Source organism: Cottoperca gobio, chromosome 9, assembly GCF_900634415.1.
Source record: "Cottoperca gobio chromosome 9, fCotGob3.1, whole genome shotgun sequence".
NCBI classification, from domain to species: domain Eukaryota; kingdom Metazoa; phylum Chordata; class Actinopteri; order Perciformes; family Bovichtidae; genus Cottoperca; species Cottoperca gobio.
Genome location: NC_041363.1, coordinates 1116638 through 1144137, shown reverse-complemented (window position 1 = coordinate 1144137; position 27500 = coordinate 1116638). Strand labels below are relative to the sequence as shown.

Below are 27500 nucleotides of genomic sequence, written 5' to 3'. Positions count from 1 at the left end.
TGTGTGTGTGTGTGTGTGTGTGTGTGTGTGTGTGTGTGTGTGTGTGTGTGTGTGTGTGTGTGTGTGTTTTGTTGGAATCCAAAATCGTAATTGAAACTAGAGTTTGATCAAACGCCCAGTTCTACTTTGGCATAAGGAAAATACATTTTAATATGAATTCATCCAAATATCGCAATCTGGGAAAATGATTTGGGAACAAATTCAACTCCCCAAAGATGCAGAGGCTCCTTTAATGAACACTTTACAAAGTGTTGGACCAGTACACAGTTTCAGCTGTGCCTAAAACAAATGAACCAACATGTTCCACCGCTTGTTTTGTACAGAAGGAAATGTAATATAATATATATATATATATATATATATATATATATATATATATATATATATATATATATATATATATATATATATATATGTGTGTGTGTGTGTGTATGTATGTATGTACAGTATATCTCAAAAGTGAGTACACCCTTTAGATTTTTGCAAATATTCTGTTATATCCTTTCAGGGGATAACATTATCCTACTGAAACTTTGATATAACTTAAAGTAGTCAGTGTGCTGCTTGAATAACAGTATAGATTTATTGTCCTTTGAAAATTACTCAGTACACAGCTGTTAATGTCTAAACAGCTGGCAAGAAAAGTGAGTACACCCCATAGTGAACATGTCTAAATTGTGCCCAAAGTGTCAATATTTTGTGTGACCACCATTGTTATCTAGCACTGCTTTAACCCTCCTGGGCATGGAATTCACCAGAGCTGCACAGGTTGCTTCTGGAATCTTCTTCCACTCCTCCACGACGACATCACGGAGCGCACGGATTTTGGACACCTTGCACTCCTCCACCTTCCTCTTGAGGATGCCCCACATGTGCTCAATTGGGTTTAGGTCTGGAGACATACTTGGCCAGTCCATCACCTTAACCTTCAGCTTCTTCAGCAAGGCCGTTGTCATTTTGGAGGTGTGTTTAGGGTCATTATCATGTTGGAAAACTGCCCTACGGCCCAGTTTCCGAAGAGAGGGGATCATGCTCTGCTGCAGGATGTCACAGTATATATTGGAATTCATGTGTCCCTCAATGAAATGCAGCTCCCCAGTGCCGGCAGCACTCATGCAGCCCCAGACCATGATGCTGCCACCACCATGCTTGACTGTAGGCAAAACACATTTGTCTTGGTACTCCTCACCAGGGTGCCGCCACACACGCCGGACACCATCTGACCCAAACAGGTTTATTTTGGTCTCATCAGACCACAGGACATGGTTCCAGTAACTCATGTTCTTGGATTCATTGTCTTCAGCAAACTGTTTGCGGGCTTTCTTATGCATCGGTTTCAGAAGGGGCTTCTGTCTGGGGCGACGGCCATACAAACCGATTTGATGCAGTGTGCGGCGTATGGTCTGGGCACTGACAGGCTGACATCCCACTTCTGCAACCTCTGCAGCAATGCTGGAAGCACTCGCACGTCTATTTTTGGAAACCAACCTCTGGATATGACGCTGAGCACGTGGACTCAACTTCTTTGGTCGACCCTGGCGAGGCCTGTTCCGAGTGGAACCTGTCCTGGAAAACCGCTGTATGATCTTAGCCACTGTGCTGCAACTCATTTTCATGGTGTTGGCAATCTTCTTATAGCCAAGGCCATCTTTGTGAAGCGCAATAATCCTTTTTTTCAGCCGCTCAGAGAGTTCCTTGCCATGAGGTGCCATGTTGTCCAGCATTCAGAGAGAATTGTGCCCAAAACACCAAATTTAACAGCCCTGCTTATCATTTACACCTGAATCCTTGTAACACTAACGAGTCACATGACACCAGGGCGGGAAAACAACATCATTGGGCACAATTAGGACATGTTCACTATGGGGTGTACTCACTTTTGTTGCCAGCTGTTTAGACATTAACAGCTGTGTACTGAGTAATTTTCAAAGGACAATAAATCTATACTGTTATTCAAGCAGCACACTGACTACTTTAAGTTATATCAAAGTTTCAGTAGGATAATGTTATCCCCTGAAAGGATATAACAGAATATTTGCAAAAATCTAAAGGGTGTACTCACTTTTGAGATATACTGTATATATATATATACACATACATATTTGTTTTAAAGCGTCCTAACCCCTGTGTGTGACCGTGTACAACAGCTTCTGTGGAGGTCTGTACCTGGACATTAAGCGGAAGTTGCCGTGGCTGCCGAGTGATATCTACGAGGGTTTCCACATCCAGTCCATCTCCGCGGTGCTCTTCATCTACCTGGGCTGCATCACCAACGCCATCACCTTCGGCGGGCTGCTGGGAGATGCTACCGACAACTACCAGGTAAAATAATCCTCACAAAAACAAAGTGTAAAAACACCAAGTTGCAGTTTTATGTGTAACTTTTCTCATTTAACTTTCATAAAAAAAAGAAGCAAATATATAAAAAATAATTATTATTATTCAGAAAACAAGGACCTACAGCGACAGTGAGGTCAAAGTTAAAATACTATTTATTTATTTTGCCCTCTAATGACTATGACGCATGAGTGTGTCCGCGACGCATGAGTGTGTCCGCGACGCATGAGTGTGTCCGCGACGCATGAGTGTGTCCGCGACGCGACGCATGAGTGTGTCCGCGACGCGACGCATGAGTGTGTCCGCGACGCATGAGTGTGTCCGCGACGCATGAGTGTGTCCGCGACGCGACGCATGAGTGTGTCCGCGACGCGACGCATGAGTGTGTCCGCGACGCGACGCATGAGTGTGTCCGCTACGCATGAGTGTGTCCGCAACGCGACGCATGAGTGTGTCCGCAACGCGACGCATGAGTGTGTCCGCAACGCATGAGTGTGTCCGCGACGCGACGCATGAGTGTGTCCGCGACGCATGAGTGTGTCCGCGACGCGACGCATGAGTGTGTCCGCGACGCGACGCATGAGTGTGTCCGCGACGCGACGCATGAGTGTGTCCGCGACGCATGAGTGTGTCCGCGACGCATGAGTGTGTCCGCGACGCATGAGTGTGTCCGCGACGCGACGCATGAGTGTGTCCACGATGCATGTATGTGTCCGGTGCCAAAGCCTCTGCTGGTGTCAGTGCAGGAAGCTCCAGTGTAATTAAAGTTGATCATATTAGAAGAGATTTATTTACAGTCTTTACTAACGGACACAGTTTTCCTGTTTTTAATTGTGTTTGTGCTGAACATCGACTTCAGCACGTCGGTCATCTGGAAACGACTTCATCGTTACTTTAACGTCATAGTGAAAGTGTTTCATAAGAATACGTGATAATACATAATTTCATAATTATCTGTGTGAGTTTATTTACTGTGGCTTTACATCATGTCTCCGTTTCTATTCACACATCAATACCAAGATATGGTTTACATTGTTTCCCTGTGGCAGTTTTTGAAATGTATAACTGATTATTATTTTACTTTTATCAGCCGATCCGTTTTCTTTATGCAACAACATTTTTATTTGTTTAACTTGAACTTGTTGTTATTGAGAAAACGTGTTCAAGTTTAGCATAAATAAATGTTTTGTCTCAGCTTTGTGTGTTTACATCATTGTAATCGGATGATATCATTTATTCAAATATAAAACCTTTATGATCTTGTTCACACTTTACTGTTTTCATGAACATCATTATGTTCTGAAGACGGATCACACAGTTGTGTTTCTGTTGTCACAACATCGTTGGGTGAACAAGAACACCAGGGAGGTTTACTCGTGTTACAATAATCCATGTCCAGTATCACAGATGTATGTAGAGACTGAGGATTTACTGCCCCCCCCCCCCCCTCTTCCAACAGGGGGTGATGGAGAGCTTCCTGGGCACAGCTCTGGCTGGCTCCGTCTTCTGTCTCTTCAGCGGGCAGCCCCTCATCATCCTCAGCTCCACTGGTCCCATCCTCATCTTTGAAAAGCTCCTGTTTGAATTCAGCAAGTGAGTTTCTTCAGAGCCGAATGATCGTGCAGGAGACGACGTGTAGACGCAGCTACAGGATCACTCGATCCGTTATAGAGACAAACACGATCTCCTGCTGGAGGCGAGTTTATTTATACAGCTCAACAACAAGGCTTCACACAAAACATTAGAAGCATCGAGGGGAAGTGAGAGCACGTTGTAAAAGGACATTTAATACAATTTAAAAACGTCATCAAAGAGAATAGAAAATGAAAAACAAGCAAAAATAAAATAAAGTTACGCAGTGTATGAAATGAATAATTACTGTGCAGGATGCGACTCCTCTCCATGACTCTGTGCAGGACTTGTGTTCAGCTCCAGAAAGTGAAGATATTTGACTTTATGTTACGTATGTAGAGGCTGTTAAAGTCTGAGTACTGCAGGGATGACGTGTTTTTGTAGCCGACGCTGAAGTTAGCGTCGCACTGGTTCGCTCGACAAAAAGCTTCAAAATTCACGAGTCGGATCTTTCCTGATATTTCAGCCATCTAACCAAAAAACGCTTTTAAATAACCTCCAAGTCCAACAATGCGGACTCATTCCTGCAGCACTCTATCCACGTGACTTCTTTCTATATTTTACTCCCTTAAGGCTTGAATTTAAAATGCATTGACTGCTGGTGTGTGTTGCTGTGAATCAGCATTTGGAGTCAAAGGTCAAACTTGTCAGAATCACGTTATAAATACAGATATTAAATGTGCCAAAGTGCAGCATTGGATATGTGTTGCATGGGTTGGTTCCTCTCATCAATGCATTCACCTTCATCTTCTCTCCAAAGGAGCAACAACATCGACTACATGGAGCTGCGTCTGTGGATCGGGATGCACTCCTGCCTGCAGTGCTTCATCCTGGTCGCCACAGACGCCAGTTACATCATCAAATACATGACGCGCTTCACGGAGGAGGGCTTCTCCAGCCTCATCTCCTTCATCTTCATCTCCGACGCCATTAAGAAGATGGTGGGCTCCTTCAAATATTACCCCATCAACACCGACTTTAAGCCCGACTACGTCACCACCTACAAGTGCGAATGTCTCGCCCCGGACCCGGGTGAGTTCAGCCCGTCTCAGGGAGATGCAGGGGGGTTATCCAAAAGTAGCTCTTTATGGAGTCGACTCAAACCACCAGAGTCTTCTGAGTGAGCGCTGTTTTCAGGTCAGGGAATTCCTGGAAAGGTTATGAATTAGGAGTTTTCCAGGCCTGGAAATGGTTTGTAATTCACAGAATGTCTTGGGAAAGTTTTGAGTAAACAATGTTTTGGCTATTGTTTCAAATATGTTCATAAAAATCCCCCAAAATGTCAAACTTTAAGCAACAAATATGTTCCTTGTAATACTAACAGTCTGTAGGCTGGGGGGCAATAATCTGCCGGGACGTCACAGACCAGATGCAACATGTGCTCTAAATATTAAATATTATAGAAAGGTTTTGCAAAGTTCTGAACATTCACTGTTACGAGGGAACCCTGTATGTTTATTTTCAAGCTGCATTAAACAGCTGTTTTATCCTAAAGAACTTTTATCTCTTCAGCCTCTAATGAGACAATATGCTGTGTGTTCAGTTCATCTGTAACAACCAATTAAAGAGTTCATTTGCAAAAACAGATAAAAGCCTTAAAACGAATAAACCAACTGGTTTGAAGTGCAGAATAATAATCTAAAATATTTTATCAAAACAACCCAAAATGTGTTTACATTACGCACAAAATAAAACATGATTTAGTAAAATACATTTAAACAAAGTAATCCCTTTTAAATAGAAAAGGAACACATCAACTCCCTGTAACTTGTGTCTGTTCTTCGTGGGGTTGCACGGCTTAATGGAAATCATTTAAATTGAATTCCTTCATCGTTTCGATCCCCAGGTGATCCCCAGGTGTTCCCCAGGTGTTCCCCAGGTGATCCCCAGGTGTTCCCCAGGTGATCCCCAGGTGTTCCCCAGGTGTTCCCCAGGTGTTCCCCAGGTGTTCCCCAGGCGTTCCCCAGGTGATCCCCAGGTGTTCCTCAGGTGTTCCCCAGCTGTTCCCCAGGTGTTCCCCAGGTGATCCCCAGGTGATCCCAGGTGATCCCCAGGTGATCCCCAGGTGTTCCTCAGGTGTTCCCCAGCTGTTCCCCAGCTGTTCCCCAGGTGTTCCCCAGGTGATCCCCAGGTGATCCCAGGTGATCCCCAGGTGATCCCAGGTGATCCCCAGGTGTTCACTAATCCGTTGACTATTATTTTAAATTTGCATTGATTTCTGTAACTGATTTGTCTCTTGTCTGTCTCCGCCATGCACAAACCTTTGGCTGCCGTCTCTTGCAAGTGAGTATCTGTTAGTTGTGTGTGCATGAGCCTCAGAGTGCTCTCTGCGACGTCCAGCTGCTGGATTCTCACTTTGTTTTGCGTTTCCCTCCTCGTTTTGTGTCTCATTACCTCCCTGTCTCTCTCCCGTTCGTAAACAGTGGCTACAATGATCTTCAATGGTTTAGTTCCAATGCCAGATAACAGCTCTAGTGTCTCTGGGGTAAGTGTTTGTTTTCATTCACTCTCATTATTTTCCGGGTGCATTGTGTTTCCAGCAGAAACATCAGCTTTTCCCAGAATGAGTTGAAGGAGGTGTGATGACGGCGTTGTGTTCACAGCGAGCCCACGTGTCCACTGTGTCTTTTCTCCCCTTTGTTCTGTTTCTATCCCATCATCCTGTCTCACTCTGGATTACAACAGTTTCACTCTGTTTACATTGTCCTCTCACTGTCTCCCCACCACTGCCCCCCCACCCCCCCAGTTGGATATGTCAGGTCTGGACTGGAGCCAGCTGAGCAAGAAGGAGTGTCTGAAGTACGGAGGCTCCCTGGTGGGGAAGTCCTGCAAGTACGTCCCCGATCTGGCCCTCATGTCCTTCATCCTCTTCTTCGGCACCTATTCTATGACGGTCAGCCTCAAGAAGTTCAAGTCCAGCCGCTACTTCCCCACCAAGGTGACAACATCTGTCCCTCTGTGTCGCTCCTCACAGGGACTAAACGTTCCAAAATACTTTGCAGAAGAAGTTAAAGAGTGTAAACAAGCACGAGTTATGTTTACATTCAGTATTTCTCGCCACAACAAATGTTAGGAGACGTCTTTCTGTTGTGTGTTGTGTGTCTCGTTGTGGACATTTAGTGTCTTTTAGTGTTTTGTGGACGTTTAGTATCTTTGTGTTTTTTTGTGTCTTTGTGGACGTTTAGTGTCTTTGTGTCTTTGTGGACGTTTAGTGTCTTTGTGGACTTTTAGTGTCTTTATGGACGTTAAGTGTCTTTGTGGACGTTTAGTGTCTTTGTGGACGTTTAGTGTCTTTTAGTGTCTTTGTGGACGTTTAGTGTCTTTTAGTGTCTTTGTGGACGTTTAGTGCCTTTGTGTTTTTTTGTGTCTTTGTGGACGTTTAGTGTCTTTGTGTTTTTTTGTGTCTTTGTGGACGTTTAGTGTCTTTTAGTGTCTTTGTGGACGTTTAGTGTCTTTTAGTGTCTTTGTGGATGTTTAGTGCCTTTGTGTTTTTTTGTGTCTTTGTGGACGTTTAGTGTCTTTGTGTTTTTTTGTGTCTTTGTGGACGTTTAGTGTCTTTTAGTGTCTTTGTGGACGTTTAGTGTCTTTGTGTTTTTTTGTATCTTTGTGGACGTTTAGTGTCTTTGTGGACGTTTAGTGTCTTTTTGTGTCTTTGTGGACGTTTAGTGTCTTTTTGTGTCTTTGTGGACGTTTAGTGTCTTTGTGGACGTTTAGTGTCTTTTTGTGTCTTTGTGGACGTTTAGTGTCTTTTAGTGTCTTTTTGTGTCTTTGTGTTTTTTTGTATCTTTGTGGACGTTTAGTGTCTTTGTGGACGTTTAGTGTCTTTTTGTGTCTTTGTGGACGTTTAGTGTCTTTTAGTGTCTTTTTGTGTCTTTGTGGACGTTTAGTGTCTTTTAGTGTCTTTTTGTGTCTTTTAGTGTCTTTGTGGACGTTTAGTGTCTTTTAGTGTCTTTGTGGACGTTTAGTGTCTTTTTGTGTCTTTGTGGACGTTTAGTGTCTTTTAGTGTCTTTTTGTGTCTTTTAGTGTCTTTGTGGACGTTTAGTGTCTTTGTGGACGTTTAGTGTCTTTGTGGACGTTTAGTGTCTTTGTGGACGTTTAGTATCTTTTAGTGTCTTTGTGGACATTTAGTGTCTTTTAGTGTGTTTGTGGACGTTTAGTGTGTTTGTGGACGTTTAGTGTCTTTGTGGATGTTTAGTATCTTTTAGTGTCTTTGTGGACGTTTAGTGTCTTTTGTGTCTTTGTGGAAGTTTAGTGTCTTTTAATGTCTTTGTGGACGTTTAGTATCTTTTAGTGTCTTTGTGTCTTTTTGTGTCTTTGTGGACGTTTAGTGTCTTTGTGGACGTTTAGTGTCTTTTAGTGTCTTTGTGGACGTTTTGTGTCTTTGTGGACGTTTAGTGTTTTTCTGTTTTTTTTGTCTTTGTGGACGTTTTGTGTCTTTTAGTGTCTTTGTGGACGTTTATTGTCTTTATGTTTTTTAGTGTCTTTGTGGACGTTTTGTGTCTTTGTAGACGCTTTTTGTCTTTTTGTGTCTTTGTGGACGTATAGTGTCTTTGTGGACGTTTTGTGTCTTTATGTTTTTTTGTGTCTTGGTGGACGTTTATTGTCTTTATGTCTTTTAGTGTCTTTGTGGACGTTTTGTGTCTTTGTGGACGTTTTGTGTCTTTTAGTGTCTTTGTGGACGTTTACTGTCTTTATGTTTTTTAGTGTCATTGTGGACGTTTTGTGTCTTTTAGTGTCTTTGTGGACGTTTTGTGTCTTTAAGTTTTTTAGTGTCTTTGTGGACGTTTTGTGTCTTTGTAGACGCTTTTTGTCTTTTTGTGTCTTTGTGGACGTTTTGTGTCTTTTAGTGTCTTTGTGGACGTTTTGTGTCTTTATGTTTTTTTGTGTCTTTGTGGACGTTTATTGTCTTTGTAGACGCTTTTTGTCTTTTTGTGTCTTTGTGGATGTTTATTGTCTTTATGTTTTTTAGTGTCTTTGTGGACGTTTTGTGTCTTTATGTTTTTTTGTGTCTTTGTGGACGTTTATTGTCTTTGTAGACACTTTTTGTTTTTTTGTGTCTTGGTGGACGTTTATTGTCTTTATGTTTTTTAGTGTCTTTGTGGACGTTTTGTGTCTTTGTAGACGCTTTTTGTCTTTTTGTGTCTTTGTGGACGTTTTGTGTCTTTTAGTGTCTTTGTGGACGTTTTGTGTCTTTATGTTTTTTAGTGTCTTTGTGGACGTTTTGTGTCTTTGTAGACGCTTTTTGTCTTTTTGTGTCTTTGTGGATGTTTTGTGTCTTTTTGTGTCTTTGTGGACGTTTTGTGTCTTTTTGTCACTGTGCTTGGCAGCGCAGCGACCTGCTGCTTGTACAGATGTGTTGGTGTGATGCCTTCGGGTCCTGCGCAGCCGCTGCAGACCTGTCCTGTGTCTGATCTCTGACAGGAAGTGGAAAGTCAAACAGACAAAATAAACTGATCCTTTGTCTTTCGGGACACACAGACAATACTTTAACTCAAGTCAATTTAGTTCTGCAAAGAAATGTTTATTTTACTGTATTTCTTATTTTTGGTTTCTCTGTCACCAGTTGAGGAAACTGATCAGCGACTTCTCCATCTTCATGTCCATCATGACCTTCGTGGGGCTCGATATGTTGCTGGGACTCAAAACTCCCAAACTAATCGTCCCCACAGAATTTAAGGTACGACAACTCATTTCAAAAGGACAATAAATCAGCTGCTCTGACAACGTTTGTGACAAATTATCATTTACTTCTTTGATTGAAAACCAATGTTTGGATCGGAGCGGACGGGAAACTAAAAACAAATCGACTAATGGATAATAAATCGCGAGCTGCAGCCCTCGTCGTATCCTCGTCTTCTTCTAACGAGTGTGTGTTCCCGTTAGAGATACTGACTTGTGTGTAAAATGTACCAGTTGATGTGGAAATAAAGGTTCCTCGTCTCCCACTAGCCGACTCGGCCGGGTCGCGGCTGGCTGGTGATGCCGTTCGGTAAGAACCCGTGGTGGGTTTATGTGGCCAGCTTCGTCCCCGCCCTCCTCGTCACCATCCTCATCTTCATGGACCAGCAGATCAGCGCCGTCATCGTGAACCGCAAGGAGAACAAACTCAAGGTCAGGTTTATGGGTCATGCATTAAATGTTGCCACCTCTCATATGTTTGTGTTGTTCTTGCCAAAATATTTCCCCAAGGCGTTTGCTATATTCGCCAGAAAACAGAATTATTTACGCCTCTTCAATGAACTTGGCATGCTGGGAGGGGGGGGATAAAGAGTCCATGATGATGTTGTTGCACTCGTTAGACTGTGACGGATCTGTGGAGCTTTCGACACAGAACGAGCAGCTTCACACTAAATGGGTTTATCTTCATACAGAATCAAAGAAGCACCAGAATAATTCAAATACAAACTCATTCCTTATTATCTTCCTTATAATTAAAGGTTTAACTCCAGTAGACGATAACATCCAGAAATAAAACTGTACTTTCAGAAGTTAAACAAATGTAAACAAAGTAGTTTAACGACTTGAGTCACGATGCAGATATGAATGTAGATGAACTCCCAGCGAGTTTCTGCAGAGTTGAAACTACTAGTTGAATGACGTGGAGTTCACGCTGCTTCCTTTGACCCGTCGCTGGCAGAAAGGCTGTGGCTACCACTTGGATCTGTTCTGGGTGGGCGTCCTGATGGCCGTCTGCTCCTTCATGGGTCTGCCCTGGTACGTCGCCGCCACCGTCATCTCCATCGCCCACATCGACTCTCTGAAGATGGAGAGTGCGTCGAGTGCTCCCGGAGAGCAGCCGCAGTTCCTAGGGGTCAGGTAATGAAACGCCTCGGGCATCATCGCAGCACGAGAGACTTTGATCCTTTGTTGTTACAAGAGAAGCTTTGTAAACTCGAGTAGTCTCGTGTGTGTTGTGTGTGTGTGTGTGTGTGTTGTGTGTGTGTGTGTTGTGCTGTGTGTGTGTGTGTGTGTGTGTGTGTGTGTGTGTTGTGTTATACAGAGAGCAAAGAATGACGGGCATCTTGGTGTTCGCCCTCACCGGAGTCTCCATCTTCCTCGCTCCGGTGCTGAAGGTTTGATGTTTTACTGTTCACAGATGTTTGTTTGTTTTCTCAGTAGTGGAGTTGCATCACTATGGAGCCACAAAGTGTTCGATATTAAACAAATAAATACTTTATTAATAAAACATTTATTTGAATTTTATCATATTATATAATTGTTTTATATTATTTTATATATATATATATATATATATATATAAATTATATATATATATATATATATATATATAAATTATATATATATATATATATATATTATTTTTTAATTCTTAGTAACTGTAACTGATTTTAATAAACATTTATTTAGTAACTTTCCCCAGCACTGTTTATGTTATGCAATGTATTCATTGGTTGATGGTTTGATCTTATTAAATATGGAGCACGTTGAGGCTGCACACACCTGTAGAGGTCATCCAGAGCTTCTAACTGTAATCACATGTTCCCTGCAGTTCATCCCGATGCCCGTGCTGTACGGCGTCTTCCTCTACATGGGCGTAGCGTCCCTCAGTGGAATCCAGGTACACTGTTAATGTTGTTTATCATAATACATTGACTCATCGCATGTCTGACAGCCGGCAGGCAGAACATATTTGACCAACATCTGACTGGGAAATGATGCTAATTTAGTTCCCTTTTGTTAGGAATCCAAATGAAATTGGTAGATTATGATTTAAGATATAAGCAGGATAAAGATTCTTCCGTCCAGCATTAGAAACGTTAGAAAACGACTTAAAGAAAGATTGTCAAGCGACAGGGAGGCGAAAACATTAACCCTATACCTGTATGATTGTTAAAAATAAACATTGAAAGATACAGACACTATTAAACATTTGATTCACAGGAAATAAATCTAAATTCATCCAAATTGCTTGTTTTACATATTGTTTTGCACTTACTGCGTTCACTATTTGGGGTGTTTGTGCAGTTTATCTGTTGTTCTGCACTGTTATTGTTATGCATTGGAAATAATATGAAATCTCCATAAAATATGTCACTTACAGTTTACTGGTGATAGGAAAGGAAAGGTACCTTTAAGGTACAATTTAACAGATGCATGTCGAGTTTATAACCTTTAACTGTAAGTTAGTGCTGAGCAGCAGGTGCTCCTCAGTAACTCTGCTGTGTAGAGGTCTGCATGACGCTCACCTGTCCTCTTGTCTCTCACCTGTCCTCTTGTCTCTCACCTGTCCTCTTGTCTCTCACCTGTCCTCTTGTTTCTCACCTGTCCTCTTGTCTCTCACCTGTCCTCTTGTTTCTCACCTGTCCTCTTGTCTCTCACCTGTCCTCTTGTCTCTCACCTGTCCTCTTGTTTCTCACCTGTCCTCTTGTCTCTCACCTGTCCTCTTGTCTCTCACCTGTCCTCTTGTTTCTCACCTGTCCTCTTGTCTCTCACCTGTCCTCTTGTCTCTCACCTGTCCTCTTGTCTCTCACCTGTCCTCTTGTCTCTCACCTGTCCTCTTGTCTCTCACCTGTCCTCTTGTCTCTTGGTGCTCCACAGTTCTGGGAAAGGATCAAGTTGTACATGATGCCGTCCAAGCACCAGCCCGACTTGTCCTTCCTCCGTCACGTCCCTCTGAGGAAGGTTCACCTCTTCACGCTGATCCAGATCGCATGTCTGGCCATTCTCTGGACCCTCAAATCCACCTTCCTGGCCATCATCTTCCCCGTTATGGTGAGCGGTTATGAAATGCACCAAACAGCTTATGATGAACCCTGTGTTGTTGTATCGTCGGTTTGCTTTTTGCACAAGGTTTTAACATCTGAAGCTCCGTGGTAGAGTCAGTCATCACCTCTCTGTTATTAATACTAATATTTAGATTCGATTCCAGGAACAGGTTGTAACATAGTTAAAGTGGACGGTGAGATCATTGGTGTTAAACGTCCCGATGTCTCATAGAGAGTTCTTTCTGAGGCTGGAGATATTTTACAGCCTTCATCCTTTGAGAGTTAGACTTCAAATACCAGCTCTAACAGGCTGAAGAACTCCACAGATGTATGTATATGTATCTGTATATAAACATATATGTATATGTATATATACATATACATATACATATAAAACATATATATGAATAAATATATATATATTTTTATATATATATTATATATTTATATATATATATATACTTTTTTTAATATGTATGTGTGTATATATAATTATATATATTATATAATTATATATATATATATATATATATATATATATGACAATGTTTTAAGCCATGTGAGTCCGCGTGCCTCTCTGTGTTCCACGTTCTACCTGTCTGCATGATCAACCCCTCGGGGACGATACCGTTGAAGCATCCTGCAGATAATTGGATAAAGTTTGGTAGCATGAATATTCAGATTCAGTCGGAGCGTGCAGGATGCTTTGAAGAAGCTCCGCAGGTGGTCGGACATGTTATAAAACAAACTGAGAGAAAGAAACTGAAGAGTCCAGATCAAAGTGTTCAGATGATGAACATGAGCTTTAATGTCAGGTGTAAAGATCCTCTGATTTCACTGTGTATACATGTGTTTCATGTTAATGTTATTTACAAATGCCATCCAGATACATACACATGAAACCCTTATCAGGATGTGAGGATGTTAAGCGTCTCTGATGCCTTCAGATCCTGGGTCTGTTGCTCGTCCGGAAGATGCTGGACATGGTCTTCTCCCAGCACGACCTGGCCTGGATAGACGACCTCCTGCCTGGGAATGACAAGAAGAAGAAGAAGAAGAAGAAGGAGGAAGATAAGAAGAAGGGGAAAGACGACGACAAGAAGAAGGGTAAGGAGAAGGAGAAGAAGAAGCCCAAACAGGAGGACAGCGAGGAGGAGGAAGAGGAGGAGGAGGAGGAAGAGGAGGAGGTGAGAAACTCGAGCTTCTGCTGCCCCCCGCAGGAAGGATGGGTCATGACACAGCTTTCTAATCTGGGTTTCTGGTGTGTGCGTGTGTGCGTGTGTGCGTGTGTGCGTGTGCGTATGCGTGTGCGTGCGTGTGTGTTTGCAGGAGAAGTTCCGCACCTACTCCAACCACACACCCAGCCCGGAGTCTGACTTGGATCGCAGGTACTGTGTCCTCAAACTGCACATCCCCTACAAAGATCTCGTCTACCCTGATGTTGCACAGTCTCAGTGGGGAGCGTACTGCCAGCGTGCTGCCACAAACAGTCCTCTCTAACACACCCACACACACACACACTCACGTGAACACACACACACATACACACACACATACACACACACACACACGCACACACACACACACACACACCACATTACATTCAGCTCCATTGTAATGTACCGGCACCAGAAATCTATGTGACGGATATTTTAAAAATCTGCAACTAAATCCAAACGTCCTGCGTGAGTAGATTCCACTGACCCGTTGAAAATATGCACAAATGTAGATATTTTAATTAAATGGTTTATCAGAAGCCTCTTCAAGTTAAATAATCATCCATAAAAGCTTTTATTTTGACATGGTGTTGCATTACATGATGGTGCTTTCCCCATGAAACACCATCAGCCCTCCTGTGTTGTGTTTACTTCCATATTCATTTATTGTTTTATTGCACGGTTGTTACTTCTTTAGTAGCACTTTCTGTGATGCTCATGTCTATAAACGTACTAAACATACTTATAATGCTTCATAAACACACTTATAATACATCATAAACATACTTATAATGCTTCATAAGTACGTTAAAACGTTTTACCCCTATTTCTTTTTTAATTTCTTCGTTTATTTTCCAAATTTTCAGAGTAAAGGTCATTTGTACACATGCTCACTTTAGTGTGGGCTTCCATTGCTGAGATTATTTCCACGTAACTTTGTCCTGCTCTGGCTCAGTCTCCTCTCCATGCACTTTAAGGCAATGCAGATCATTGTGATGTTATTAACTGTATAATGTAATCCTGTGTGTGTGTGTGCACGGCACTGCGTACACACACACACACACACACACACACACACACACACACACACACGCACACACCTCGGCATATTGTAATTCTTCATTGATGTGTTAGTTTTGGAAGTCTTTCCTGTAAGTTTCTCTAGATATGGAATTTAAAAAGAATGTGTGGAATATTACGCCTGATGTAGAAGATCTATTACTATATATTACAATTATATAATCATCCACAAGCAACAAGCACCATTGTTTTGGTTGTTTCTTTTTCCTCCGTGTGCTGAATCACCTCTCTGAACTCTGACCTCTGAACTCGTCACCTGCTGATCAGGAAGTTCCTGGAACTTTTTCTCTATAAGCAAAACATTTAATCACAAATGTTTTTTCCTTTTTTGTGGGATTTGCAGAATTTCCAAGTGGCCCGTCATGTCTGCATTGCTTTGAAAGAGGCATGGTTTGGAATTGACTGTAACTGATTATTGATTTAATATGAATGAGATGATTTTCAACATGTCAATGATTTTGCTGTGATTTTAATTTATGCCTTTAAATCTGCTTAGAATGTATTTATAGCCCCAAACCTTAAAAACACATCAGTTTATACAAACTTCTTTTTTTTTTAAAGATAAAACTGCAAGAAAGATTTTGCATTCAGTCATTTGTGGAACAAATAATGTCACAACATCTACTGACTTACACCGTGCAAAACGTTTACGTTTGACAGCAGATTTTCACAATAAGAGCTCAGAGGATGTCAGATTCAAAGTCAAAACAAAACAAAGTTTCTTTGAACTACTGAATACTGATATTAAGTTTGGCTGCTCCTTTAGTCCGTTACGTTCCTGATGATATAAAGGTCCTTTATTCACTTTCTTCAATAGTTTAGAAATACATAAAGTTCATATGGCAGAAGGTAGAAATGGACGACTGAACACAGACGAGGGTAGAAAGTGTGTCTTGATCTTTGCTCTGACTTTGAATATTAAAAATGTCTTTTTTCGGGTGAAGGTTTGCAAAGAGCCTCAACGAACTGATTCCCATGTTCATGATGTAAAACTGTAAACTTCTCCAGCCTCAGTCACCTGAAGCTTTGCGCCTCGTTTCCACAAAGCTCAGTGTTCGTGTGCGAGTCGACCAGAACCTCCGTGATCTCCACTGCTTTTGCAAAACCCGACGGAGCGTATGCACGGCTAACTTAATTAGTGAATGATCAGATATTTAAAGTCAGGTGCTTCACTGTCACGTTGTGTAATTGTAATTCAACAGAAACATTTAGTTTAAAACAGTTAATTTGAGGATTGTTATCTGGTCAAATGTATTGTTAGCACGGGATAACGAATAATAATGCTAATGAATTATTACATTCGAGATAATACATTATTGGTCCTTTTGTTGTCTGAGTGATACGATGTGCGATGTACGATGTATTTGTACCATTATTTTTCCCAAGAGGTCCGTAACGTAGAATAATTTGATCATTTTGTGAAGCGCACAATTAGTCTCCGATGTCTCATTTAAATGTATTTTCGGATAGAAAAATATGAATCTATCTTCTGTGTTTACGCATCTCTTGTGACGATGATGAAGGTGACGATGATGAAGGTGGCGCTTATTTGAAGAGTTTGCACGAGAGATCGTTAAACTGCTGCATCCAAGTGAAATAATAGTAAAGATTGAGAAATTGAGTGAAGCGTGGCGTGAAGCGTGGAGCGTGAAGCGTGAAGCGTGGAGCGTGAAGCGTGGAGCTACTTCAGCTAGCTTAAAAAAAGGAACAAAAAAAATAATGTGGCAGATTTGTAGTTTTAAAGACGCGTTTTGTAAAACTTCACTTCTGACAACATTTCTTAAAAAAAAGCACAAAATTCGATCCATTCTTTGCGTTTAACCAAAAACAACAAAATCTACGGAAAGACACAAAACCGAACCGTGTGGAGACGAGGCGGAAGGCCTCGCGGCCACAGACGACCTGCAGCGGCTTCACGCGTCAGTCTTCTCGTGAGCTGTTGTAGTGTTTGGGTCCTGACGCCACGTGGCCGAGCTGTTCCCCCCTCCCCGGCCTCCTCCCTCCGTCCCTCGGTGTGTTTGGCTGTGGGTGTGTATGGTAACTGGAGCTTGCCCTTCCTCAGCATCACCCTCCACCTGAAGATCTCCTGCCCGTCGTCTCCGGCCGTGCCTATGGGCCGAGGGATGGCCTGCCCCGTGCCTCAGGTCAAGATCGAGATGGAGTCGGACTACGACTCGGACATCGACCCCCACCGCCCTCGGGACATGAGCAGCGAGACCACGCTATGAAGCTGAGACTCGACGTCTTGTTGACAGAACAACGCACAAGCGGGTGTGTGCGGACTCCTCAGTGCAGCCGGTGCTGACCCACAGTACAGGTGGACGGACTGTACCCCCTCCTGCAGACAGCTGAACTTCCAGCTTCATCTGCTTTGAAGCGCAGTTCAGTTAACAGATGAATAAGATATAAAATACAACATTGTTTACTTGTATGCTGTAAATGTTCATAATAACAGAGGAAATATTGATGTGTTTATGTGCTGTATAGGAATATATATTCAGAATATTTATCTTTATACATATTAGCTATATATTGTAATGTAATTACTCTCGTACAACTTATTGCACAATGGTTTCACACCAGCCTGTGTGTACAGACTTTGAGGCAGCTGTGAAACAAGTTTCAGTAACAGAACGATTTATTATGAGGGTGTGAAGTCTTCCACGTGTTAGTCTTTGCATATTTGTGTTTGTTTGAATTTGCTGTAGTGTCCCTCCGACCCGGAGAAGCAGCCCCCCCCCCCCCCCAGCTCCATATTAACATTAACCTGGAACAAAAAGAAACAACCAAAAAGTCCTGATGTTGCTGAAAAGGATCAATTTTACTTTGCAAGATGTAGCGTACATGTTTATATGAGTACTCCGTGTGAGCGGTAACTTTGTGCACATGACCATAACGAGACATTGACGGATATAATTTATGTAATTAAATGCCATTATTCCAAAGCACGTGGTTTGTCTTGTGTTGAACGTTTTAATATTAGCGATGTTGACGATCAAAGACGATCACTGACGAAGTGTGAGAAAGATCTGATGCTCGACATCGTCCTTATCAAGGTGAGCTGCGGAGTTTGCTTGTAAACACACTACGAGTACTGTGATATAATTAACTAATAAATGTATTATCTTGTGTAATAACTGACAAATGCACGTATTCACGTAGATAATGTGAAGAGATGTTAGGTATTATATATATTAAATAATGCAGTGGCAGGCCGTGCATGTCACACCTAAGCCTTCAGTGATGTCTTGCAGTCCTACCTGAGTTATTCCCCCTCTTAATACCATCATTATGACGCCATGGCTCTAGAAACTATACATTTAGACAGAAACGCAGTATAACCGGGCGTAGCATCACCTTAACATAGTCAAGTACAACAGAGTCATGTTAATATTTCCGAAGCATTTCTAATCAATAAATCCGCATTTCCCTATTTTTGTTCACCCTTTCGTTGCGGAGCTCCGTTTCCCTGCGCACTTGTTCGTTGAGCTGTAGATCCACTCGGGTGTCCCAAAGGTTTTCAAAAGCACCGTTGCTTATGAGTGCTCAGCTGTGCTTTGGTGTCTCGTTGCTGCCTTGGTTAGACAACTCAAGTTTCCAAACCCAGTGTGGCTCCAAACACCAAATCGATCCGTTGTAAATAGCAGGCATTCCCAGCAGTACACTGTGCAGCGCCTCTCGGAGGCTGTGAGCCGGGGGTACCGCTCGTAGTTAGTGATTTGAAAGTGGCGGACAAACCCTTTTCCCGGCTGTGATAGGCGCTAGCGTCGGGGTTGGCCGTTCTTTTCTCACGATGTCTATCTTTTCTTAAAAAGTTCGCATTGAAAATGGCGTTGTAATGATATCTGCGACCACATCGATCTCTTCTCCTCCTTCAGCCATTGTGGGTTGAAAACAAACAGCTTGTAGAAATCTAAATGAGCTCGTTCAAAGGTTGCTAGCTCTGCATAGCTCTGCTTCTCAATAATGCGTATCCAATCAAAAGACGTGCACGTGCTGACGTTATCGTACGCCTGCTGGCTGGACCCGATGTCGCCAACTCGAAATCTGATTGGTTAACGCCACAGTTTTGTCTCCGTTCACTTTAAGCGACAGGCGCTGTTGCTTCTGAAGGCCTCAGGGCAGATCTCGTGGACCCTGGCAACACATGATGGCTGGAAGCAGCGCAACCAAGAGGAAAGCTATGACATGAAGAGAAAAGACTCTGGAGAATAATTAGTTACGTAAATGGAAACGCAATAGAACCACCTGGTGAGGTTTAGTAAAACATAGTTTGGCTTTAAAAACAAAAGTTTGTTACGTCTTTTAAGTTACAGACTTTTATTTTCAGGTGGAACACGAAGAGCTCTCCAGCTCTTAGTTTGTTCCACACTTTGATTAGAAACGTATTTGTCGTACATCAAAGACACAATAAGTTTCCCTCGAACGCAGTTTCGTTGTGTGAGAACGTAATTCTTTAGCATTTTGTGCATCCTTGAGGTCTGAGAAACATTTCTTTCCTCAGAAGACAGAACTTTTGAATATTCAACTCTGCGTTGTTTACACGATGTTCGCTGTCAGTCTTCTTCCGCCTCCGACTGTTGGTCCATGGAACAGCACGAAGCAGCAGCAGGAATGTTGGGACCACTGTAGTGCCACTTTATATAAAATGATCCCGATGTTTACACACTAATAAAAGATGCTGTCAGCGAGTTCATCTTTGTTTTATTATTTGGCACAAAATACAATCATACAATATAAATACGAGATATTATTGGACTGATGTTTGAGACGATAAATATACTCGTCACAAAGTGGGACGTCACAATGAACCTGTAGGACACAGAAGTATAGAACTATTATTATTATTATTATTATTATTATTATTATTACAATCAATAAATATTTATCATTCCAATTTGGAATACAGTCAAAATGTGTCGGAATTAATTCCCAGTTTCTTCTTTTACAATCCAGCGATTTTAAGTGGCGGCTTTCCAAAGTGTGGATTGAGTGACCGCAGTTGGTTCATTGTGTAAATAACTAACGGGAACGGCTCTCGGTTGTTGGATGATCGTGCCTCCTCTAATCGGAGGTAGTCGCTGCATCGCTGTCTGCCAGTCTTCATACGACCACCAGGGGGCGCCAAAGCAGCAGATTTGAAATCCTGCACACATCGGCTTAATGAACGTCTGATGGCAGCAGGATGCGTCACGTCAACACACACAAAGTGTTCAGCGGTGCGTCGGAGTGTTTGGTGAAGCCGTCAGCAAAGCCGTCCCCTTCTTCCAGCGTCGGCCTCCTGTTGCACATGGGACACAGTTTGTTGCGCTCCTGGGACGCTCTCATCCAGATGATGAGGTTCCAGCGCTGGCCGGAGGAGATGGGCAGGGCCCCGTGCATGTGTTGGCCCCGGTGGAGGAGGCCCTCGGTCACCCTGTGCTCAACCTCCGAGCACTCCATCTCACTTAAAGGCACCTGCAGAGGAGAACAGCCACCAACTCAAGACACGCTTTAACGTTTGTGTCTCATGCTGAAACGATTCCTCGAGAAACTTCATTACTAAAAATCTTTGTTTAACGGAGTCTGCGATACCTGATAAACTCAGTGTTGAAATCAACAGGAGAGCTAGCTAACGTTAGCGTTAGCTGTTAGCAGCGGGTGGGCAGCACAGTCCTGCCTGGGAGCTAACACCTAAAGGCTCAATTGAGTTACATTATGATGCGTTCAAGCTCTACAGTTAAAATGAGCTTTTGTCGAAGGTAAATCATAACGTTATCATGATGTGTTCAAATGTATTTTGTATATTTTTCTATTTTTTTATCTTAGAAAATGTGATACATTTAAGACATTTTAATACCAATTAAAACCGTATTTATTTCAATGAATTTGATGCATTTTAAGACTTTTTAAGGATGGAACCCTGAGTAGAGGTGGGGGTGTAGGTGTTGTAATCGCAGTAATAACAGTAGTAATGTTCACCTGTCTCATATCACCAAAATAAAGGTTCCCCTCTGTGAAGTCCTTGCCGAGGGAAACGTTAAGCGTGACCTCTGCGTTGTCGTAATGGTAGCTCAGGTCCAGGTCTTCGTTCATGTCGTATTTAACCACGAAGGCCTTGTGGCTGTCAAGATGGCCCCCCCCACAGTCCGGGTACAGCAGGGAGGTGAGCGGGTTCAGGTAGCGCTGACGGAGCGGCGTGATGAAGCCCTCGTCAAAGCCCAGTTCATTCAGGAGGATCTGGGAGAGAAGTGAGAAGAATAAATGAATAAAAGAGCGTAACCCTCATGTTTAATTCTCTGACCTTCTGACCCCTTTACATATTTATGTCAAAGCTTGTTCTTCAACTTTTTATATTTTCCTAATTTAAAGTTTCAGCTGAAGGCCTCAATCTTCGCTAAAAACCATCCAATGCACTGAATGTTTGGGGCGAGAAGCTACTAAAACATCCTTTTTACATTCACCGCTCAGTTCTGAGAGTCGGATCATTTGTTAAAGGGAACACGAGAACATCAGAGTGTGTGTGTGTAACTGTGTGTGTGTTTGTAACAGTGTGTGTGTTTGTAACTGTGTGTGTAGATTTAAACTCTCCACAGCTACATTACATAACGCCTCATGTACATATTAAACATCACATTTCAGAACACTTGTGATATAAAATATTATTGTCTTAAATGACCCTTAAGTTTCTTTGACTTGAAAAGAGATCCATCACAGTCCCTGCACGCAGCCGCCTCACCTCTTCTACATGTTTCATGAGCGCAGGACAAAGATCATGTCACAAGATGAAAGGTGAACGACTCAGCAGAGATTAAAGGGTTTGTTACCCCGTAGTGGTTCATGGTGTTGGGTCGTCCTTTGGGGGCGGGGGACCGCTCAAAGTGCTCCAGCTCCTCCACCAGCTGCTCGCAGAACCTCTTCTCAAACACAGGGAAGCGGAACACGCGTGCAGCTTCAACACAGAGAGGCATGTCAGTGCATCAGTATGTGTTGTGACCTCGTGGAGCATTAACATAAAATCCTTCTTCGCGTGTTTTCTCATTTTTAAACCTTTGAAAGATTGAAGACATTTTAAGACCCTAACGTGTAACGTGCTGCCTTTGATAATAAAACGGTAAAGCAGCACTGATGAAGACGATCACTCCTTCGTAGGGAATGAAAGCAGCTCACCTGCTTCTTCCTTCAGCAAGTCTCCGAGACCTCCTTCCCTGATGTCGCTGCCTCGACAGAACTCAACAATCTGCTTGAACTTCGGTGTGAGGTAGGACTCCTGAGGGGGGGGGGCAGGTGTGTGTCAGCGAGGTGTTAATGACACATTATTAATGATGAGGATGCAGAAAGTACCTGCAGGTGGTAGACATGAGGATGAAGAGGCAGGTACGTGTCTTTTATAGCAGCAGCTCTCTCAGCAGACGTCGCACCTAAACGCCTTCGCCGGTCCACTTCCTGTGAGATCTGAGGACTCGTGATAAGTGTCAGAGGAGCGATGTGGGGCTAACTGCAGAAGAAGAAATACGCTACCTCATGATGAGAGCAACAGAAAACTATTTTGTCTAAATGTCCGAATGTTTTCAGCTTCTGAGGCATGTCGATGATTACAACATTTATGTTCATGCATTGAATCAAACACATAATACGGTGCCGCTGATGGAAACCAGGAAACACAACGTATTTGTCCTCTCGGGCTAACGTGAGAACATGTCTCTGTGTGAAGCTGATACAACAGAAGTAGATCGTACTGTCATGGGTTTCAATGGGTCTGAGTGTGACTCTCTTTCAAGTCAATTATTAATTAGTCTGTTATTTTGTTTTATTATATCTTTAATAGTTACTATGCCTGCTGATATACGTTGTGCGATTGTGTTTATCAGGATGCATCGTTGTGTTTGGTTTTGTATTTGTTGTTTTCATGATTTTCTTTATAAAATAAAATAAAAAATCTGAGTTTCTGTAATTTGACAACACAGGTTGTTATAAACTTATTAGAGCTGAAATTAAACTTCCAAAATTCACTTTATCTTTGTCTACCAAAATGATCGAAAAACGCAAACATTTAAAAGCCAGAAATGACCCTCGTGAGGCACCGTACTTTCTTACCTTGTTGAACACGTCCTCAAGCTGTGTGTCCGTCACGCACCCGAGCCTCCTGAGCACCTGAGGAGCGATAACAACATCACACACACTCAGTAGTTCACACACACTCAGTAGTTCACACACCTGCAGGTTCACACGTGTTCACGCACTCACAGTTTGATAGTCCAGTCTGAACTGCTGCTCGCACTCGAAGCGGACATGCAGCTTGTAGTCCTCCAGGAAGATGTTATCCGTGGTGAAACAGCTGCACGTGTAAAACTGACGGCTGACGTCTTCCTCGTGTGTCATTGTTACCGTGTAAAAGGAAATACTTTAATATAACACGAACACAAACCTAGAAATAATGTTGACACCAACTGACATGCTACACGGCTGTTAGCTGGCGGCCACGAACACACAATGCACTTCCGGTTCGAAGTATTCAAAATAAAGTCATTTCCATAAATACAAAATTGAGTTACACACCATTTATTTATATAATAAATAAAAACAGTTTTATTTCTAATAATACATTTAGTGGCAATGAATGTATTTGTATTAGATTTAAAGTGTTACCTTTGTTACCCATGCACTATTACTGAGTGGCAGTAGGGACAAAGTGACCACTAGATGGAAGAAACGCACTTTTATTATAAAGATGTTATAAATACACGCTTGCTACTTTTTTCAGCAGATTGAAATGTATAAGGTAGACGTTGTGTACACTATATAGTGTAATGTTCATTTATATAAGGTACAAACTAAGCACATGAAGTTATACCCAAGTTTCTCCCTTTCCACTTCATATCAAATAAGGGCATCAGTTTATATTTTCCCCCAGGCAGTTTGAGTAATACATAAATAAATAATCATAATAATAAAAACAACAACAATTAATTCATTATAGTGGATACAAGTTTAAATAATGAAAATAAACAATATAATACATTAATATAAATGGCTTCAATTTAAATTACATGTTATTACATTCAAACTCTATTAATTTCTACAGCAATTAGCCGTTCTTTTAAACGAACATATTTCAGGGATTTACAATATAGACAACATGGGTGGGTTCTTTTTAAATGTTGCTTTGTGTATATAACATTTTGCCATCATAAAAGCAGAATTTTTTAGTTTCTGTTTATATGTGAGCTACATGTATTTTTGGCTAATAGGGCTCAACACTGTGAAATTCTCACACGTTAACACTCCCCTGGTCTTAGGTAATACAAAATAATAATAAACAAACTACTCAGAATAATGCTATTTCTGGAGATCTACGACTCAACTGGTTTTTGTGGCATGTATGTATTTTAGGCTAATTTGGCTCGAAAGTGTGAATTTTGTTGAATTATAATCTAATATTAAATATTATATATATATATATATATTGAATATATATAAATATATATATATAAAGATTAATATAAAATATTAATTCCTGGCAGGAAGTACCAGTCATTGTTTCTTAAGGGGGCGCTAATACAAAACAAATTGAATGCAAACCGCATGAATTAAAAGAGTAGAAGAAGAGAACGAACACAGGCAGGAGCTTTGTATTTCCATCCTGATGTGAATCTGGATTATTTGTCTTCGTTAGCAGGAGCTAGCACTGCTGCTAACTATGCCGATGAGCAGTCTATAGCGTGTGTGTGTCCGCTGCGCTGTGTAGTCGCTGTTCATCTCTCTCTTTTATAAAGACGAAGCGGAAATGTTAAGCGTGGAGTCGTTGCAGGTCGCTGAGGAGGAGGTGGTTGAATCCAGCTCCAATAAACTCGGTGACATTTACACTTTTGTGGCTAAAGGCTGCTTTCCTCAGACGATGAACCCTTTACGAAAGAAGAATCTCAAAAGATACGCCCAGAAATTTATCATTGATGGTAAGGGTTATTTTAACACCTTGATTTACCAATGGAGAAGGGGGAAAGCATTGAGAATGCATTGTTTATAGTAACGTTTGCGTTTCTGCACCACGGACGTCCATTCAAAAAACCTGCAAATTTAGAATCGCTCTTCTTGTTGGCAAGTATATACCTTGTAGGACTTAATGTAAGACATTGTATGAATCTGTAGAAACGTGTAGAGAATTCGGCGCACTAACATAGTGATTTACTATAAGCTATACTGTATGTATCAGGTATATGTCAACTTCTAAAGCCGGCTCTAGTGTTGTTGGTGCTTGCTAAATTACCATGTGTTCTAGTGGAAGAGAATTATGAACTACTTATAAAAGTCTAAATCTTCTGGAGAAAAGAGATGTTTGGTAAATGTAGTGTTTAAACTGAGGTTTTGAACTCAACTTCTTTCAGCAGGTCCAAGATATGTTTTTATCTGGATGTCTAAAAAGCAAGACTTTAAATACTTACTTTTTTGAATGAAGTATGGCAAGGCATGTTTATTTATATAGCACATTTCAATAAGGAAATTAAAAGTGCTTTACATAAAACATTAAAAGCATAGAAACAAAGTGCTAAAGAAACGCATTATTAGAAGACATTAAGAGCCGAGAGAATAGAAAACCAAAACGAGCTAAAATAGAATAAAACGGGTATAAAATACAAGAATAATAATTTAATTAATACATAATAAAACACAAAAGTGGAAAGAAAAATAATAAAGATAAATAACAAAGAACAACAGTAATGAAATATACAGATACAGGTATATACAGATAAAATAATATTTTCATAATAAACGCATTACTAAGCACCAGGAAAGGCTATTCTTTAAAAACAAAGAATAAAAGTTACTGTGCAGTTTAAGACATTTAATAAAAGGCAGTTTGTTCCAGATACACGGTGCATAAAACTGAATGCTGCTTCTTCGTGTTTACTTTTGACAGAAAGCAGATCTCTGTGGTTCATAATGTTGCAGAAGATCAGAAATAAACCAGCAGACGGGGAGCCAGTGAAGAGTCCTCAGAATCTACTTTCTCCTTAAATCCTTGATATATTGACAGAAGTATGGTGTGACGTTCTGTCCATCTGCCAGTGTGCCTTCAGACTGTTCCTTCAGACTGTTCACATCTAATACAAATATCTGGAATATTATTATTATTAAACTGATGTAATCCAGCTGGTCGGGCTGCACAATTAATAGACTGCGATATTGACGTTTAAAATGTGTAGAAGAAGAAAAGAAGATAAGAATAACCTTTATGAGTCTTATGTATGTGTATGTAGCACAACATGGGAGTAAAAGCAGAACTTTGTTTATTTAAATGTGAAAGTCATTTAAATAATAATAATAATCAGGAACTCAATATTGATCATAAATAAAATGTTTGTGTGCATGATGGTGCAGCCCTACTCGCCACTTGTACTGTGCATTCTCTTAAATACTTGTTTTTTTGAATGAAGTATGGCGTGACGTTCCGTACATCACAATACTTCACCAGCGATGTTCTGGAACCTTTTTATTGTCCAAACACTAAACGTGTGTCACAGCATGTCCCTCTCTGTCCACATCCAAGAGACCAAGCTGTACTACGTGGGACCCAAGAAAGACGAGAAGAGGGAGGTGGTGATCGAGGCCGAGAGGAAGAGGCAGATTTTCCTTGACTGCCACTTCAATGACATCGGTCATCACCTGGGCCAGAAGAAGACGGTGCACCGGATCCAGAGCAAGTTCTACTGGCTGGGCATCGTCAAGGACGTGGTGGACTGGGTACATGCGTCTTTCTGTGTCCTGCTCGCATCCCTGGGACATTCTAATCATTTTTAACCTTTATGGAAACTGTTTGCGGTTTCAGATCAAAGTATGTGAGACGTGTCAGCACACAGAGAGGAATAAAAATCTGGCACGGACTGTCCGGCCGATAAAAGTGGACGCACCGTGGGACATCGTCGGGATTGACATTCTAGGTTTAATTCATTTAATCAGATTATATTTTTGTGCTGTTTTTATTTCTTCCACACGCTGAGACCTGCTGCCTGTTCTTCTCTTCACCAGGACCTTTCCCAGAGACGCAGGAAGGCAACTCCAACGTCACCGTCCTCATTGATTACTTCAGTAAATGGCCAGAAGCTTTTCCAGTGCAAAGGACAGATGCTCTCTCTGTTGCCAAATGTATTTCCAAATGCATATACAGGTAGAAGCATTTCACAAAGTCTCTAATAATCCTACTAATGTAATTATTTATGTAAAACCTTTAATATAATCTGCGTGGGCTGCACTAAATACTGAGAGGCTCTGAATGCTGCACAGCTTGCATGTTTATAGATTGTGTTTAAAGCTGTTCTGCACAGTGTGAGATAAAGATGAAGCTGCACTAATATTGTTAGCATTATTTATAGTGTTATATTATTAGCATTATTTATAGTATTATATTATTAGCATTATTTATAGTATTATTATATATTAGCATTATTTATAGTATTATATTATTAGCATTATTTATAGTATTATATTATTAGCATTATTTATAGTATTATATATTAGCATTATTTATAG

General features: G+C 41.4%; 2 protein-coding genes across 2 annotated transcripts in view; one reads left to right on the top strand and one right to left on the bottom strand.

Annotated features, from left to right (window-relative positions):
• slc4a5a (solute carrier family 4 member 5a) overlaps window positions 1–17899 on the top strand; it is a 33033-nt gene extending 15134 nt beyond the window's left edge. The window contains exons 12-25 of the mRNA XM_029439793.1: window positions 2148–2322; window positions 3797–3930; window positions 4730–5001; window positions 6420–6454; window positions 6716–6907; window positions 9534–9647; window positions 9920–10081; window positions 10608–10786; window positions 10971–11043; window positions 11481–11549; window positions 12530–12703; window positions 13644–13883; window positions 14026–14084; window positions 17056–17899. Coding sequence (XP_029295653.1) covers window positions 2148–2322; window positions 3797–3930; window positions 4730–5001; window positions 6420–6454; window positions 6716–6907; window positions 9534–9647; window positions 9920–10081; window positions 10608–10786; window positions 10971–11043; window positions 11481–11549; window positions 12530–12703; window positions 13644–13883; window positions 14026–14084; window positions 17056–17221 — 2044 coding nt within the window. The 3' untranslated portion in view covers window positions 17222–17899. The remainder of the gene's footprint in view (window positions 1–2147; window positions 2323–3796; window positions 3931–4729; window positions 5002–6419; window positions 6455–6715; window positions 6908–9533; window positions 9648–9919; window positions 10082–10607; window positions 10787–10970; window positions 11044–11480; window positions 11550–12529; window positions 12704–13643; window positions 13884–14025; window positions 14085–17055) is intronic.
• A 1649-nt stretch (window positions 17900–19548) lies between these two features.
• ogfod2 (2-oxoglutarate and iron-dependent oxygenase domain containing 2) lies at window positions 19549–23447 on the bottom strand. The gene is made up of 7 exons (XM_029440645.1): window positions 23220–23447; window positions 23070–23126; window positions 22317–22427; window positions 22143–22242; window positions 21800–21924; window positions 20955–21212; window positions 19549–20450 (listed from the first exon to the last, which is right to left on the bottom strand). The coding sequence occupies exons 1-7, from the start codon at window positions 23352–23354 to the stop codon at window positions 20184–20186; spliced, it is 1053 nt and encodes a 350-aa protein (XP_029296505.1). The 5' UTR covers window positions 23355–23447; the 3' UTR covers window positions 19549–20183.
• Between the last annotated feature and the right edge of the window lie 4053 nt (window positions 23448–27500).

What these genes read in the sequence shown, in the direction of transcription:
- ogfod2 (XM_029440645.1), bottom strand. Translation starts at nt 23,354, where the DNA reads ATGACACACGAGGAAGACGTCAGCCGTCAGTTTTACACGTGCAGCTGT. An exon ending in TCAGACTGGACTATCAAACT is followed by an intron (nt 23,127 to 23,219) that starts GTGAGTGCGTGA and finishes ATCGCTCCTCAG; the next exon opens with GTGCTCAGGAGGCTCGGGTG. An exon ending in TTGAGGACGTGTTCAACAAG is followed by an intron (nt 22,428 to 23,069) that starts GTAAGAAAGTAC and finishes ACGAGTCCTCAG; the next exon opens with ATCTCACAGGAAGTGGACCG.